The sequence below is a fragment of the Salmo salar genome, chromosome 04, assembly GCF_965601325.2.
Source record: "Salmo salar chromosome 04, fSalSal1, whole genome shotgun sequence".
In the NCBI taxonomy this organism is placed as follows: Eukaryota; Metazoa; Chordata; class Actinopteri; order Salmoniformes; family Salmonidae; genus Salmo; species Salmo salar.
In genome coordinates, this window is record NC_138294.1 from 36,835,112 (window position 1) to 36,853,737 (window position 18,626).

Below are 18,626 nucleotides of genomic sequence, written 5' to 3' on the forward strand. Positions count from 1 at the left end.
CCAATCAACTTAGAATTACAACTCTTGATAACCCCATAAGGAAATAATATCTCATAAAGTAATGGAAAAATAGAACAGAAACTGGTGTTTCTCATTCATTTTATAACCTCTTGAGCATCTGATCCCGTTAGCGGGATCAAAATCCAGCGAAAAATCATATCGCCAATTAGCATTAAAAAAATATCATAATTATTTATTTTTTTTAAATATATATATATTTTTTTTTTATAGATACACCTCTCCTGAATCGACCCACGTCGTCCGATTTCAAAAAGGTTTTACAGGAAAAGCAAATCATTAGATTATATTAGATGAGTCCATCGTAAAAAGCAGCTTCATAGCCATTTTCCGACCAACCACTTGCATCACATATATAATCAATAAACAGCTAAATGTAGCACTAACCTTTTACAAACTTCATCAGATGGCACCCCTAGGACATCATGTTATACAATGCATGCATTCTTTTGTTCAATAAAGGTCATATTTATATATAAAAACAGCATTTTACATCTCTGTCTGACGTTGACTACCTAATTTCCCCTCAAAAGCGTCCCGGTAAACAATGCTACGTTTCAATAAATTGCTATACTATAACGATTTTTTAAATGTATATTGTCAATCTAACATTTATAGATGAATATCTCTTGAGAACACCCGTCATACCAGATTTTAAATTAACTTTACTGGGTAATCACACTTTGCGATAAAAGGAGATGAGATACTCAGAAAATGAGCAAATATACAGAGCTCGGCGCCATCTTGGACGCAACAGCATGAACCATCTCATCTTCTATAATATTGTCAATAATCGCCTACCTTTAGTTGTCTTCATCAGAAAGCATCCCAGGTCCACAACAGATGTATTTTCGGTCAAAAAGTCCATACTTCACGTTCCATTAGCCTGATGTTGGTAGCGCGTCCTATGGCTCTCTCCAAGCGCAGCTCTGAAGTTCATAATGAAAGCAATCCTCGCGCATGTAGGTTCGTTCAAACATGTCAAACGTTGTATAAAATAAATCTTCAGGGCCTCTAACACCAAGAGAGCCAATAAGATTCGAGGGGGATGATGTCATGGCCTTTAAAACTGTTTCCAAAGGTGGGGGCAGACATGGCCGCCGGCGTCATAATGGTGATGGCCCATCCCCTGTGACCAATTTCAAACTCGTGTCATTCACTGAGTTTTGACTCTATAAGGCTCAAACCACTGTGAAAGGACTGGCGACATCTAGTGGAAGCAATAGGAAGTGCTCAATGAACCATGGTTAACGGTGTGATTAATAAGGAAAGATGAGAAGTCAAGTCCACAATTCAGAATTCCACTTCTTGTTTCAATCGGTCTCGGGGTTTTGACTGCCATTTGAGTTCTGTTATACTCACAGACACCATTCAAACAGTTTTAGAAACTTTAGAGTGTTTTCTATCCATATATAATACGTATATGCATGCCCTATCTTCTGAGTTTGATTAGTAGGCCGTTGAAAATGGGAACGATTTTTTTTCAAAATGCGCTGTGGCGCCCCCTATCCTAGGGTATGCAGACTGAACAAAGTACATTTGTATATTTACCCAAAGACCATGACCCCAGGGAACTGGTTATTTTCCCTTCGAACACATGATTCAAAAACAACATTTTAAATAAAAAATAAACAGATTCAAATAACCAATCAACTTAGAATTACAACTCTTGATAACCCCATAAGGAAATAATATCTCATAAAGTAATGGAAAAATAGAACAGAAACTGGTGTTTCTCATTCATTTTATAATTAAATCCCACCTGTTTTGATCATTTCTAGTGAGATTGATCAGGCCTCACCAGAAAGTCAGGATTCAGGGCATTCGACACCATTAAATATTTCGTCTCCCTTTTCTTTCCCTGTCCTTCCAAAACCATTTAAAAACCATTCAAACATTTCCATCCTTCTGCATGCCTAATTTAAAACTGAATTGAAAAGACTCCATTAAATAAATCCCACAGTATTAACACCACTAACGCATATTCATAACCGGTAAGTTGTGTTTGCGTGCTGGTGTGTGTGTGGTAAACCGTAGGTAAAAAACACACATGAACAGGCCTCAGTTATCAGGAACTCCGTTTATGGCCTACTCCATAATTTATGTATGTTTTATTTAGCATGTACTATTCTCCATAACCACCACACCACAATGTTCATGAACTAACTAAACAAATTAAAAGTTCATTTTAGGTTTAGTAACCCTTTTGCTAATTCCTCATTACCCTTTCGTACATTCTAGAAATCTATTTCAGAATAAGACGACATAAAATGTAAATCTATTTCATAATAAAAACATAAGAGATCAAAAAGAAAACCAAGGCTTTCTGAGTTTGCTAGGAATGTTTGGCCAGATAATTTAAATTTGTTACCTCTAGATTCCCCTGGCATTTTGCCTAGATTCTTCAACCCAAAATACTTTTCCTGTGGCAAATTTAGCCAATTTCTCATCGTAAGGAATCTGCGATATTTGATCCTGGCATCTATTAAAAAGTTGGGTAAGACGTGATCGCATATGTCTTCCTTCACATAGAAACTGTAATCTCTATGAACCACTATCGATCGAACCGAAAAATGCAAACACTTGCATAGCAGCATTCCCTCCGAATGCAGCAGGTTCCAGTATCACCTTACACTCGTTCTTCCAATATCCGATAGTCCCACATCTAAAACAGGGAATTATCTCCCTACGTTTTTATGTTTTTTTGCTACATTTCTTTGTGTTACCTTGGCCATTGAAACCACTGATAGTGATTTTCACTGTGGCCGTATTAACCCCTCGCACGTCTGCGAAGTGAGCGGAGTTATATTCCACTCTCAAAACATTTTGCTCTGTTTTATCCACAACCCCCACAATTGTCGATTTGATCACAGGTTTCAAACCTGCCATCAAAGCCGAAGTGCGAATTTTATCAATGCACTCCTGTAGCCAGTCTTTTTGTAGCTCAGTACATCTATTAATTCCCCATATTCGAGCCAAATTGGTAGAATGCTCGTGCGCTTCTTTCAGTGCCTCCATGGCTTTATTAAAATCCTATAGCTCCGCTTGGAGAATCGGGGCCATATGTCTCCATATCAATAGTTATTATTCCCAAACCTCTCCCATCAGTGTCCAGGGTGTTTTAGATTTCTTCACTCTCGTCTCTAATACACACCTTCTATTAACTATTTTCCAAGGTAGTGAGTTTTTCAGGATAAAAAAGAAACGGAATGGAGCCAAGCCAAGCATGGTGAAATCCCAGAGCAGTTTCCTTCCTCTCCGGCAACTGAGTTAGTAAGGACGCCTGTATCTTTGTAGTGACTGGGTGTATTGATACACCATGCAAAGTGTAATTAATAACTTCACTATGCTCAAATAGATATTCAATGTCTGCTTTTTAAGTTTGAACCCTTCCTTGCAAAGCGTTGGGAAACATCACTAGTCTTTGTGCTTGAAACTGTGCTTGAAAATCACTGCTCGACTGAGGGACCTTACTGATAATTGTATGTGTGGGGTACAGAGTTGAGGTAGTCGTGTGACTTCAAAGCACATTTTTACTCCAGAACTTATTTTAGGCTTGCCATAACAAAGGGGTTGAATACTTATTGACTCAAGCTTTTCATTTTTTTATTAATTTGTGGTGCCAATATATTTGATATATTTGTTAAAAGTTTAAATTTGTATGTTTTTAATATGGTGTAGGCATACGTGCGTACATGTTAGAAAGAGCCAAAGTCTATTGTTGGACTTTTGTTCATATGCCTGTGTGTGCTTCTAAACGCCCCAAATGGCTTTGTTCTATCAGGAGGAGAATTCCTATATCAATGGCAAGGCAACTCACAAGATCACGGTGGTGCCCACAGGAAACCTGACCATCACCTGCATTGCGACCAACAAGCTGGGAAATCACTTCATGGCCCTCAACGTCTCCTCCTGTGAGTGCACCTGTGGCGACTGCAGCTAACAAGTGCCAAACGCTAACCTAGAGTAGCGTACTGTACCTACACTAACTCCTGGTCACTTCTCTGTAACTGCTTCTCTCTAACACTAAATCACCGCCCACTTCCCTCTTAACTGCCAACTTACAGTAGCCTACACTACACCCTTCCCACTTGACTAGTGCAAGCCTACAGATGAATGTCAACTTTCCCAGTGGCTACTTGTCTTTTAAAAGAGTATAATACATCAGTTAATTCAATCTAAACTTTTCATGGTTCTTATTGATATGAATATTGTTATTTTCACTTTATCCATAATGAAGGCCAGTTTAGTGAAACTAATCACATGGAAATCATCCATTTGAAAAAAGGACATGCTGGAGTAATAATAAAATAACCGGTGTTCTATAGTAATACAAGTCCTGTGTAAATGGGGCTTTATGGGGCCCTATTATGTTGGATATTTGGGGATGATAGAAGTGGAAAAAGTCACATGACTTTCCACTTACCTTGGTTGTCAATTTGTAGATGCATTGGCCTATACAGAGGGTAAATAAGTAAAAACCAATCAACAACCGCCAAGGAAAGTAAAGGATCATTTAAATGTATTTTTTTTCAGAACCGCTCTTTAAACATAGATGATTAGATTTAATGTCACCATGGTAGGTATGCTGAAGGCTAATGCTGGACTTTACAGATTCATTTCATCCGCTGAACATTGTGCCATTGGCTGTTCCTTTCTCATCCTTTCTCTCTTTCCTTCACTGTCTCTCTTTCTGCTCTGCATCGGTTTGTCATTGTCGAGGATAGAGAATGATAGAGGCCTCTAGTGGCCAAAAGGTAGTTTTAGCATGGGCAGTGCCATTGAGGGCTTACATTTTCACTTACTTGCTCGCCAAATCTACACTCTTCTGGCTGATATTTGGAATAGATAGGGTTTGTTAGACTTTTTTTATAGCAATTTCAGCTCTTACAGTTTTTCTGCTTTTCAACTCTTGGAAACAGTACACAGTTCTATATATAATTAATAATGTATATTATTAATTGGAAGTTAATTTCATTTTATATCTGATTTCAGTAATTAAGGATGAAAAAATACCAGGAAAAGGTAAGATGTCACCCTCCTTTGACTTTCTAGTGACTTGAAAATGGCTGCCCAACTAATATAATAAATAATAATAATAGGTACCGTTTAGCAGACGCTGTTATCCAAAGCGACTTAAAGTCATGCATACATACATTTTACATATGGCTGGCCCTGGGAATCGAACCCACAATCCACAAACTGAACCATACAGGGCCACCAACTACCAGGCTTGGTGTGAATTATATATTTTTTCCTTTTAAAGCCTACCATTTTCTATGAGTATTACTTAATCTGAAGTGATAACAACCCTGTTGACTATTGTGTAGAGGTGAAAGCATCTGGTATTGGATTATACTGTATCTTCTGATACCTAGACTACCGAGAGCCTTTTATTTATTGATTTAACCTTTTATTTAACTAGGTAAGTCACTTAAGAACAAATTCTTATTTATGGGACTCCCAATCACGGCCGGTTGTGATACCACCTGGAATCAAACCAGGGTCTGTAGTGACGCCTCTAGCACTGAGATGCAGTGCCTTAGACTGCTGCGCCACTCGGGAGCCTTGTATGGCTTTGTTGACGCTCTTGGGGATTGAACAGCCCGGCATGACAAACCCTTCTCAAATGTCATCCCCATAAACAACCGAACTAACAGCAGTACTGCTCATACAAACATGGCTCCCACATCTTCATTTAGTTTTGCTTGCCCACTCATACACTACTATTCATCTTTGTGTGTGAGAAAGACAGAGAGTAGACAATGTTTTTGCTGGTGCACTGTTTGACATGTTGTTTTGTTTGTAGGGGCACAGGATGACAGTTCGGACCAGGCTTTATTGATTGTGTTCATTGTTGTTGGGCTCATCATAGCTGCTGCTGTTGTGGGGCTGGCCTATTGGCTTTACATTATGAAATCAAGGTACACACTTACACGTATAATTTATATTTTAGTTGTATAGTATGATCATATTCGTGCCCAAAACAAAAAGGGACAGATGTATTAAGCATATGCACTTATCTTTTACAAACTTAAACATTGAGGACAGAATAAAAAGGTATACTAAAGATTAAGAACGTATAAGACATTGAAGTAAATGCAAACTTTGCACCTGGTGCATTGGCTTAGTAAGTCTAGCCCAAAGTGTAATAAGTATATTACAATGAGGGAAGAATGACATAAAAATAGGAGTTTTAAGTAAAGTGAATCTCTTCTTCAGACAAGGGACCTGGAAAACAGGAGAGAAGGAAGCCGGAACGTCCGAAGAGAGCAAGAAACTGGAGGAGTGCAAAGCTACGGTGTAGAGCCAGCCGGGCTGTACTTGAGGGACGAAGAAGGTATGCAGTGACAATGCACTGAATTTATCGTTTTTAAAATATAATTTGACATTTACCTTGCCTTGTTGGTGGCAAGACAAGTTTTTCTGTTTTGATAAGAAATCTTGTTTTTATAGGACTCAAACATACAGTTTGATGCTTGATTATTTCCCCAACTAAAATGGTGAAAAGTCCTTAAAAATGAGTGCATTGATTTCTGTTTCAGGAAATGAGTAGAAGAAAGAGGCCTTGGCCTTTGGAACGACACCGAAACGAAGGCATTTGATTGGCTTCCAAATGAGCAGCATGTATTGCAGAATGCTTCCTAATCCAGATTAACAGTCCCACCCACCGACCCACAGTCTCAGAGGAAAAAAAGCTAAACATTTTGTGTTGTTAATTGATTTTCAGTCAGCACTGAAGATTGCTTCTCATTTTCTTTTTGTGTTCCTGGTGAATGCTCAATTGTTTAGCGTGTCGTGATGGTGTAGTGGGTTTAAGTCTTCTCTTTTTTTTGTTTTAATTGAGTAAAATAATGTAAAATTCACTGTACACGTGAGCTAGCTGCTCTACACTGCTGTTACCCCTCTGTTCCTCGAGGTTACATTTCAAATCTTTGCATTCGATTTTTTTGAAGCTGCACCTTTTTTTGTTACTTCCCTAAATTTTCTTTGTTATCCCCCTGGGGGAAAGTGGCAAATGGAAATATCTGGACATTTTTCTTTTAGTGTGGCTGCCAATTGCAAGTCTCACCAATTCAATTATTGGGGTTACACTTTTTGTTGTGCTGGACAATCAGAAAATGGCTGAATCACAAATACGAGTTTTATTTTAGTGCAACTTGTCTTAGCGTAAGCTATTGGGTCTCACTTACTAGCTACAAACTAAATAAGGTGAGGAAAATGCCTCATCCCAATTTCTAAGATACAGAAAAATATATATATTATGACTCAGTTGGTTGTCGGTGTAAGTTTGGAACCAACAAACTGAATGACGCTAGCCTCAAACATCTCCACAAAATGCAAATCAGCTCACTTTTACCTAATTGGTTGATTTAACATGCAAGACATTTGCAGGTCAGATTTGCCAGGCGTTCTGCACAAAAATATAGCTACCTTTTTGTTTTTCTGACAAGTTTTGCCAGACTTGAGTTACACATGTTGTTATAAATGGAGCATTCATGTGGATCTGCTGACATTGCCCCCTCTTTTACCTGTTAAATCAGTGTCATAACACTAATATAATTTTATTGTGCATCTCTCTCAGATTTCAGTTAAAACGGTGTTTTCATCTCTATTATTGTTTTCCTCTCCGGTGTCATACTGTAGTGAAAGGCCATTTACTAGTGGTTATTCATGGTTCTGTTTTGCCGTTTGAGGGGGTTCACTGTAAATACGTCGGGTGTGAATGTCCAGCTTGTGTTTTGCTCTATTTATACTGTGTGAGACATGTCAGGTTAGCTGCACTTTGGCATGCTTACTAGAACCACTCATAATACATTCTGATTTCAACCTCGAACATGCATTATTTAAACTGTTGAAAATGTACTGTATGGTGGATATGAGAGTTACATGGAGAGAGGTGTATAAAACAGTAGAGATTTTTTGTGTTTTGGTTTTCTTTTTAGGGTCTGAAGGACTGTAATTGAAACGGTGAGGATGATGGTAAAAGTATGATAGGAAAGTTGTGTTTCCATGCATTTAGTTAATTTAGAATAATCGGGACAACAGTGAAACCAAAGAGGGTAAGATGAGAAGGCCATAAAAGTATTGTGAATACTGAATTTTGTTTTTGTACTTTTGTTGAGAATAAAGTGTACATTTTTAATTAGTGTTTTTTTTTTTCAAGGTATGTCAGCACCAATTTAAACAAAAACACATTTCCATCATGTTCTGTTTGAGATTCTTGCTGTAATGAAAAGTGCTATACATATTAAATGTATTAAAGCTACACTGGTTACACGTTTCATATATGTTCAAGTCAGACAATCACAGCAAATTTAAGCTTCAACTTCAAGTCAGACCTTCCAATATTATGCCACAAAACAAACTATGCATTGTTTTGTGATAAACTCCTCCACCCTATAAATGAGTTTGCATACATCATGGGCTCCCAAATGACGCAGCAGTCTAAGGCAGTGCATCTCGGTGCTAGAGGCGTCGCTACAGACCCTGGTTCAATTCCAGGCTGTATCACAACCGGCCGTGATTGGGAGTTCCATAGAGCGGCGCACAATTGGTTTGGCAGGGGTAGGCCGTCATTGTAAATAAGAATTTGTTCTTAACTGACTTGCATAGTTAAATAAAAAAAATGAAAGACTCATGTTAATACTGGCTTTTATGAAAACAAAAAAATCTATAAACAAAACAAATCACTGGTTACTTTAATTACTGAACAATGACAATAATCATGAAGTGAAGGCTTTCATAATGTATAAGTTAATTGCACACATCACAATGCTTAACACGTTCCACAATGCATTTTCATCAAACTAAATTCATGGCAAGAGAAACAGAATGAGAAAACCTCCCCTTCTAACCCAATGAAGGCCACTTCACTTCCCCCCCCCCCCCCTCCCTTTTTACGAGCCAGATGGAATAAAACATGTTCAGTTTGAGACTTTCAAGTTTAAAGATGAAAAATAATTAGACCGGTGCAAAATGAAGCTTCAAATAGGAGAGGAGAAATAATGCAGTTATTGTATTGAAACTGACAAAGCCAGGGTTCATACTGTAATGGGGAGTGAAGGGAAAATGCCTCCTTTTTTAACGGCATTCCTGTTGATTTCGACTTTAAAATTCCTGATTGTGGCTAATGACGCAAGAGTCACGTTAGGAGCAGTGTAGTTGCTCAGAGGTTTTCTCTGAAAGACACCCTTGTCAAAGCAATGGACCCTGGAATTCGAACGTACAGTTTGTCTCAGGTTGTGTGGGAATGCGTCTACATATTTCAGCATACAATAACTAGGCAACAAAAGGACAACAGAATTTCAAAATAATATTGACTTAATTGTGTAATAGTGGTTGTCCTCTCCATTTGTGATCCACAAGAGCAGTCCTCCCAGGATTTAAATGCTTGACAAGAACCCCACTAACAACACACAATGTATATTCATTTGTAGAACCAGTCAACGCAAAGGTATTGGCTCGGTGGTATTATCTATCTTCATTTTTGCACATAAAAAAAACATACGTTTTTCTATAATCTGAAAGTGTACTAATAACGGTTTGTGCCTTGAGCACAAGTTAACAAATACTTTCAGTGGGGTTGTTGTCTTTCACTGAAGAAATCAAAACAAACACACACGTATGCACACAAGGCTGCATCTGGTTTCATCTGTGGTTCTGAGACGAGAGGAACCGTTAAGGGTCATGTTACTGTCCCACCCTGTTCCTTATTGTATATTCACCAGGTTGCTGCTGGAGGAAGGAAGTGGAGAAAGCAATAGTGGACCTCCAGAGTGGCCTAATGGTGCCTCTGCTACTGACCTGGGAGCTTCTGGGAGTCAATAACACCACTCAAAAGCCTCTCTCTCCCAGCCTCTTCCTACAACAACAACAGCAGCAGCTCATTATGACAGAGAATTCAGCTAGGGCACAAGGAACACCATCTTTATTGGACTGCACACTAGTATACCTATCAGAGAGAGAGAGAATTAGGGGATTGAGAGTGATGGACGGGTCTTTAGGTGTGTTTGAGACAGATGGAATAAGGACCATAGGCACCAATGTCAATAAACATAGAAGAACATGAGCCAATACCAGTCTGTTACAGACACCCCACCCCTGATTGGCTGATTATGAAAGGCTGGGGGATGGGCAGTTGGGGAGGGGGATCAGCAGCAGTAGTGGCAGGAGCAGAAGGGTAAACGCAGAGGCCAGCACTGGCAAAGCTCGCCTGAATTCTTTCCTTCACAGGATTAACATGCTGGTAGACAAACTCTGTCCTCTGTCTCTGATTCGATTTAGCTTCGAACAGATAGTTGTGGAAGGACTCCCGATCTGTGGAAAAATGCAGTCGACGGATCAGCGTTTTCCAAGCTTACTATCTTTTTTTGGTCAGAACGAGCTAGCGAGTGATAACAAGATAAAATAAGCCCTTTCCTTCTACCCCAGCGCACACAGAGGCACAAGTTGTCTCCTATTTCAGTCCCCTTCTCAGAGTTATAGTTTGAGTCTAGGGGCCACTAAGGCAAACTCTCTGAGAATGTTCCGTGCCACGTCCACTTTGTTCTGAGCAATCATGAGTGCCCTCTTCACATCCTCGAAAGAATAGCCCTCTCCCATGAGTTTGGCGATTTTGGCGTCTGTACTCTCACTGGCTGAGTCCTGCCCATGATTCTTCCTCTGATGGATGTCCGGAGGGGTCATCCGAGGGAGCGGCTTAGGCGGCCTGGCAGGTGCCTGCAAATAATCTACGTCCACTGCAAAGAAAATTGAATGGATAAGTCAATGGATGATGGGTAGGTAAAAAGCTTCTTTCAAGTGGCTTTTAGCATAAGTGGCTTTAAGAGCTATTCAAAAAAGTTTCATTAATTATCAATAATGGTTTCATGCATTTGTATTTATTATGCCAAGGCAGCAGCTTCTCTTCCTCGGGTCCAGCAAAAATTAAGGCAGTAATATACACTATAATACAATTTTTAAACATTAAAATACATTTTACAAACGATTCCACAATACATTAAGTGTGTGCCCTCCGGCCACTACCCTACTACAACACAATCCAGGTGTACACGTGTGTATAGTCTGTATGTTATGTGTGTTTGTATGTGTGTGTTTGTACCTGTGTGTGTGAATTTTCACAGCCCTCACTGTTCCATAAGGTGTATTTGCAATCAGGTTTTTTTTATCTGATTTTACTGTTTGCGTGAGTTACTTGAAGTGGAATAGAGTTTCATGTAGCCATGGCTCATAGTCTGTTCTGGACTTGGGGACTGTGAAGAGACTGCTGGTGGCATGTCTTGTGGGTTATGCATGGGTGTCTGTCCTGTGTGCTAGTAGTTTAAACAGACAGTTTATTGGTTTAAGAAGTATCAACATGTCAATACCTTTTACAAAAACAAGTAGTGTGAGCCATGAGAGATTGACATGCATATTATTAATGTTAGCTCTCTGTGTACATTTAAGGGCTAGCCGTGCTGCCCTGTTCTGGCCCAGTTGTAATTTTCCCAAGTCCTTCTTTGTGGCACCTGACCACACGTGCAACCCACGTGTGACTAAACTAGGTCCTGTAGGACCTGCCTTGTTGATATTGTTGTTATGAAAGGAGAGCAGTGCTTTATTATAGACAGACTTCTCCCCATCTTAGCTAATGTTGCATCAATATGTTTTGACCATAACAGTTTACAATCCAGGGTTACTCCAAGCAGTTTAGTCTCCTCAACTTGCTCAATTTCCACATTATTATTCATTACGAGATGTAGTTGAGGTTTAGGGTTTAGTGAATGATTTGTCCCAAATACAATGCTTTTAGTTTTTGAAATATTTAAGTCTGGCGTATTTCTTGTCACCCAATCTGAAACTAACTGCAGCTCTTTGCAATCAGTTCAGTCTCTGTAGTAGCTGACGTGTATAGTGTTGAGTCATCTGCATACATAGACACACAGGCTTTACTCAAGGCCAGTGGCAGGTCATTAGTAAGATTTTTTGAAAGTAAGGGGCCTAGACAGCTGCCCTGGGGAATGTCTGATTCTACCTGGCTTATGTTGGAGAAGCTACCATTGAAGAACACCCTCTGTGTTTTGTTAGACAGATAAATCTCAAATCCACAATATAAGAAAGGGGTGTAAAAAGCCATAACATCTACGTTTTTCCAGCAGCAGACTATGATCAATAATGTCAAAAGTCGCACTGAAGTCTAACAAAACAACTCCCACAATCTTTTCATTATCAATTTCTCTCAGCCAATCATCAGTCATTTGTGTGAGTGCCGTGCATGTTGAATACCCTTCCCTATAATCGTGCTGAAAGCCTGTTGTTCATTTATTTCATGTACATTTTATTGTACAGTGAGGGAAAAAAGTATTTGATCCCCTGCTGATTTTGTACATTTGCCCACTGACCAAGAAATGATCAGTCTATAATTTTAATGGTAGGTTTATTTGAACAGTGAGAGACAGAATAACAACAAAAAAATCCAGAAAACGCATGTCAAAAATTTTATAAAATGATTTGCATTTTAATGAGGGAAATAAGTATTTAAAAAATCATTAAAGTAGTTGGCATCAGTGGTTTTTGTGATGAATGAGCCATCTGATTCAATAAATGATGGAGCTGAGTTTTCCTTTTTGACCCAAATTTTATTTAAGGTCCAAAGATTTGCACTATCATTCTTTATATAATTTATCTTTGTTTCATAGTATAGTTTCTTCTTCGTTTTGTTCTGTTTAGTCACATGATTTCAAAATGTGCAGTAGGTTATGCAGCCAGACTTATTTGCCATTCCTTTTGCCTCATCCCTCTCACCCATAACATTTTCTAACAATTCCTCATCAATCCACAGATTTAACTGTTATTTTGCATGCATTATTGTTGATTGTATTTTAAATAATTCAAAAAGCGAAACTATTAAATAATAAAAAAATCCTACAGTATTAAATTGTACCTTGGGTGGGGGGTAACTGGTCGTACTCCTGGGACTGTGATGTCCGGATAGGGCTCTTCATGTTGTCCCCCGTTTGTCTCCTCACAGGGGGCAGAGGGGCCACAGCGCTCAGCATATCAAACACAGTATCTGAAACCAAACCATTTACAAATGTGAGGGGAAAAGATTGTCTACACTTCAAACAATAACTGCATGTTTGTCATCTATCCACGTAGAATTCTGGCCTTTCATTTTTTTTATTAGAGTGGATGAGAGTGATAGATGCACAGACCTGGCAGATGTGCAGACCAGGTGACACAGCGAGAGGAGCTGTGACCCACTGGTCTGGACATGCTGTCGTTATAATTCCATATTCCGTTCTCCTCCAAAGCGAATACATATATTTGTTCTCTCAAATGTAATTTTTTTCCTGGGGAGTTGAGAACCCTGGTTGTTTGGATTTGAAAATCAAACAGTTGTAATGAACGGGGGGGGGGCTGTGTGTGTCTGTGTGTGGGTGTTTGAGTGAGAAAGACAGAGGAGAACCAACCAGTACAAGCACAGCCCCATTCATTATCGGGGCTTCGTGCCGACAAACATCAAAACTAACTCCCTAGACTCTGAAGTCAGGAGAACTTCGAGTTTGGTATCAGAGATATGCATTTTGTAGAATCAAGCTTTTTTAAAGGACAGTGGAATAGGGATAGGGAGGCGGCAGATTTGTGGCCATCTGATGGATCTAACCCTTGCCACTGAGGGTATATGTGGTTCAGAGTTGGTAGTTTTATCACTAGACCAGATTCTGGCACTCAAACTTCTTTTCTATTGGTATTCTCGAGTTTTGAGGGAAGAAACTGCTCACCGGGGGTTAACAGGAAATGGTCATGTCCGGAGGCAGGCCGGGGAGCTCGTGAGCAGGAGGGGGACGAGGAGAGGCCTGTGAAGCTGTGTCTGACGAGAGCAGGGGGCGAGGGCTGTGAGGGAGGCAGGTTGTTGAACAGCTCCTCTGGTGCTGAGACACAATAGTGAGAGGACAAGCAGATAATGGGTTAGGGTTAAAAGGTAATGTTACCGTCTTGGTAAACACTGCATATGTTGGCTCAATTGGAAATTACCTTTAAAAGGAGCATAGACGACAAAGCGAGATCGGATTGAATCGGCCAAACTTAATTCCTGGAGGGCCGTCTGTCTGCTGTTTTTGTTATTTCCTTCCAATTCATGTAAATTAAGACCTAGACAACCAGGTGAGGGGAGTTCCTTACTAATCAATTACCTCAATTGAAAAAACAAACAAGGAGCGAAAACACCGAGACATCATTTTGACACCCTTGGTTTATGTAGTTACTTTCCAGTGAAGCCTTGTTCAGACCTTAGATAATTTAGTTTTACCAATGAGAAGGGAAATGGACACAACAGTGTGACAGATAATCTAAATATTTCCCGGGGGGAATTAATAGATTTCCCAATTTTACACATTTACTGTCACAGATACATTCACTACTATGGTTGCACATTTTGGGGAATATTCAGAGGTGGAAACTTTCCATGGGAATTAACAGGAATATATGGGAATTAACGAAAATATATGCAAATTAGTACCATTTAAATGTTGATGTTTTTTGCATTGGATATTTTACCATATCATATGGAGACAGAAAGATAAACCTTTTAATTTATCGTAAGTAGACATAATTGCAAATTATTAAATCCTTCCAATAGAAATAAAATAAAATATTTAGTTACGAATGGAAGTTTAATTAAATGAGTTGACTCTTCACATGGGATGATTTCACTGAACAACAAAAGTAAGGGAATATTGAATGATCCCCAATGATCCATCGCATCTCCCAAAAACATTTTCAACATACATCTGTAAAATGATAGTCTAGAAACTAAAGCTTTGGTTGTCTTTCACTCAGGCTTCCATGTCTTCTCCCTGGACCTCCTCAATGTCCACTAGAGGTCGACCGATTATGATTTTTCAACGCCAATACCGATAATTGGAGGACCAAAAAAGCCGATACCGATTAATCGGCCGTTATGTATATATATATTTGTAATAATGACAATTACAACAATACTAAATGAACAATGAACACTTTCATTTTAACTTAATACATCAATAAAATCTATTTAGTCTCAAATAAATCATGAAACATGTTCAATTTGGTTTAAATAATGCAAAAACAAAGTGTTGGAGAAGAAAGTAAAAGTGCAATATGTGCCATGTAAAAAAGCTAACGTTTAAGTTCCTTGCTTAGAACATGAGAACATATGAAAGCAGGTGGTTTTAACATGAGTCTTCAATATTCCCAGGTAAGAAGTTTTAGGTTGTAGTTATTATAGGACTATTTCTCTCTATACCATTTGTATTTCATATAGCTTTGACAATTGGATGTTCTAATAGGTACTTTAGTATTGCCAGCCTAATCTCGGGAGTTGATAGGCTTGAAGTCATAAACAGCGCAATGCTGTAGAGCTGCTGGCAAACGCAGTAAAGTGCTGTTTGAATGAATGCTTACGAGCCTGCTACTGCCTTCCACCGCTCAGTCAGACTGCTCTATCAAATCATAGACTTAATTATAATATAATAACACACAGAAATATGAGCCTTATGTCATTAATATGGTCAAATCCGGAAACTGTCATTTCGAAAACAAAACGTTTATTCTTTCAGTGAAATACGGAACCGTTCCGTATTTAATCTAACGGGTGGAATCCATAAGTCTAAATATTGCTGTTACCTTGCACAACCTTCAATGTTATGTCATAATTACGTAACATTCTGGCAAATTAGTTCGCAACGAGCCAGGCGGCCCAAACTGCTGCATATACCCAACACAATTTCCATAGTTAAAAGAAATTAATGTTAGCAGGCAATATTAACTAAATATGCAGGTTTAAAAATAGATACCTGTGTATTGATTTTAAGAAAGGCGTTGATGTTTATGGTTAGGTACACATTGGTGCAACGACAGTGCTTTTTTTGCAAATGCACTTTTGGCGTAAATTAACAGGCACCACATCGATTATATGCAACGCAGGACAAGCTAGATAAACTACTAATATCATCAACCATGTGTTTCCCTCATCCAGGCCAAGGTGGTGAGACACAGAAGTGATGACACCATAGGCAGGGATGCAAACTTGTGAGAGCCCAAAAAGGTCCTTGCTAGAGGGAAATGCAGGTTTTAACTAATTAAACAACAAAGAATATGATCTACATGTTCAGTCTGTGTGTAAAATAAAAAGTGGTGGTTAATGTGAACCTAATTCACAGCTAAAAAATGTAAAGAAAGCAATCCAATATTATTTGTTGCCTAGACTTTACTGCAAATTACACTCAAGTCTTGAGAAAAAAACAATACACTAATATTGCAGTTAGCCATGACAGCCTTTATAATAGAACGCTTGTGACCACACACACACACACCTAAATATTGCACATGGGAAAAACATCTTAATGTAGAAATAGAATGAAACAAACAGACATTCTATTTTTGCTCTATTATAGTGGCCACTATAAAAATGTGTGGGCAGAACTGAAAAAGCGTGTGCGAGCAAGGAGGCCTACAAACCTGACTTAGTTATACCAGCTCTGTCAGGAGGAATGGGCCAAAATTCACCCAACTTATTGTGGGAAGCTTGTGGAAGGCTACCCGAAACGTTTGACCCAAGTTAAACAATTTAAAGGCAATGCTACCAAATACTAATTGAGTGTATGTAAACTTCTGACCCACTGGGAATGTGATGAAAGAAATAAAAGCTTAAATAAATCATTCTCTCTACTTTTATTCTGACATTTCACATTCTTAAAATAAAGTGGTGATCCTAACTGACCTAAGACAGTGAATTTTTACTAGGATTAAATGTCAGGAATTGTGAAAATGACTTGACTGCCGGTTATTGGAGGGAAACGATTTCCTCAACATCAATGCCATAGTAAAACGCTGTTTTTGGATATAAATATGAACTTGATAGAACTAAAAATGCATGCATTGTCTAACATAATGTCCTAGGAGTGTCATCTGATGGAGATTGTAAAAGGTTAGTGTATCATTTTAGCTGGTTTTATGGTTTTGGTGACCCTGTCTTTGACTTGACAAAACATTACACACAACTCTTGTAAATGTACTGTCCTAACATACTCTAAATTTATGCTTTCGCCGTAAAACCTTTTTGAAATCGTAAAACGTGGTTAGATTAAGGAGATGTTTATCTTTCAAATGGTGTAACATAGTTGTATTTTTGAAAAATTTGAATTTTGACATTTATTTGGATTCAAATTTGCCGCTCTTGAAATGCACCTGCTGTTGATGGAGTGCACCACGGGTGGCACGCTAGCGTCCCACCTAGCCCCAAGAGGATAAACTACATTTTAGTCGCACTTCCACCCAGCTCCACGGCCACAGGTAAAACCTTGCTGAGATTATCAATGTATTTGTTGCATTGTTGTATCGTCAATTTCTCTAGCCAAAACATCTTGATGGCCTTGACCAGTTCATCTTTGAGCAAATTGCTCAAGGGTGGAGATGACATCATTGAATGTCTCGCCAGCTTTGATCCATGCCTGGGCATGCAGGACGCGAAGTTCTTTGTCAGACAAATCCTTGGGTCGAAACTACAGAACAGTACAAAACAAGAGAACACACATGGTTAATGTTCTGCTAAAAAAAAATACAATGTGAAAATGTGCAGCATACAGTAAAGACCAGTAGTCGATTTATTTAAGCATTATTTTTAGCATTATTAGGCCTACATTAAAGTATCGTAGCCTACTGTACCTGTTCATTTTCCTGGGCTTTCGAGTTCGGCGTAAAACAGGCATCTGATGATAGTGTTTGTGAATAGCACTGTCTGTGACCAAAATCCCCAAGTCTACCAGTATTTTTGAAATGTCTCCAGTAGATTTTCCGTACATCCTGAAAGTCCTAATCTGCTCACTTAAATGAATAGAGATCCTGGTCATGGTGCTACAGTATAATCAAAGTGAGGACAATCAGCAATCTGCTGTATACTTATAGCCTATTGAAACCTGAAAGTCACGCCTTTCCTCACCCCGCCAAAAACACCACCCTTAACACAGTTACCATTCAAAAACGAGCTGTTAATAAAAAATAAATGACATTGCGACCAAAGAGAACAAACTAAATGGACATAATTTTCATCAAACCAGCTTCTTTCTATGGTGCTACCTGTTCCAGGGTTAGGACCATAACCACCAGAGGACTTGAAAATGAGCCAGAGCTGAGAGGTATTTTGGTTTCAGAGCATTTTATAAAAAAAAAAAAGAGAGAAGGTATATAGCCTATCAATGAGTATGCATACTGTATAATACAATTGATAATTGTGTACTAAAAACGTGTTTTTGCTGACCTTACAACCATGCCGACAACCATCCGTGGAGATCAGTGGACAAAGGGCTGGACAACAGGCCAACGAAAAAACGCATGGTTGCCAAGAAAGCGGTTAGTTAAGCTAGATTCTTAAAATGTGTACGCAGCATTTGTGTGTTGGAGTCACTTTAAATTCTTAATTGATCTACCGTTTCTATCATAGGCCACTGTAATCGATGGGGGCTCAGGGCGGTACCATTCTGCTCATCTGATGAAGGTGCTCATGGGTGAGGTTCAAACTTTGAAGACCGAGATCGAGTCATTGAAGGCAGACCATCAGAAAGAGAAACATTCTCTGAGGGCAAAGA

At 38.9% G+C, this 18,626-nt stretch overlaps 1 protein-coding gene across 1 annotated transcript in view; it reads right to left on the minus strand.

The window, feature by feature from the left end:
- Window positions 1-8,656: 8,656 nt before the first annotated feature.
- Window positions 8,657-18,626, minus strand: part of cblb (Cbl proto-oncogene B, E3 ubiquitin protein ligase) — a 221,533-nt gene continuing 211,563 nt past the window's right edge. The window contains exons 17-19 of the mRNA XM_082974368.1: window positions 13,785-13,934; window positions 12,944-13,072; window positions 8,657-10,760 (exon numbers count right to left, since the gene is read on the minus strand). Of these exons, the coding sequence (XP_082830494.1) occupies window positions 10,501-10,760; window positions 12,944-13,072; window positions 13,785-13,934 (539 nt within the window). The 3' untranslated portion in view covers window positions 8,657-10,500. The remainder of the gene's footprint in view (window positions 10,761-12,943; window positions 13,073-13,784; window positions 13,935-18,626) is intronic.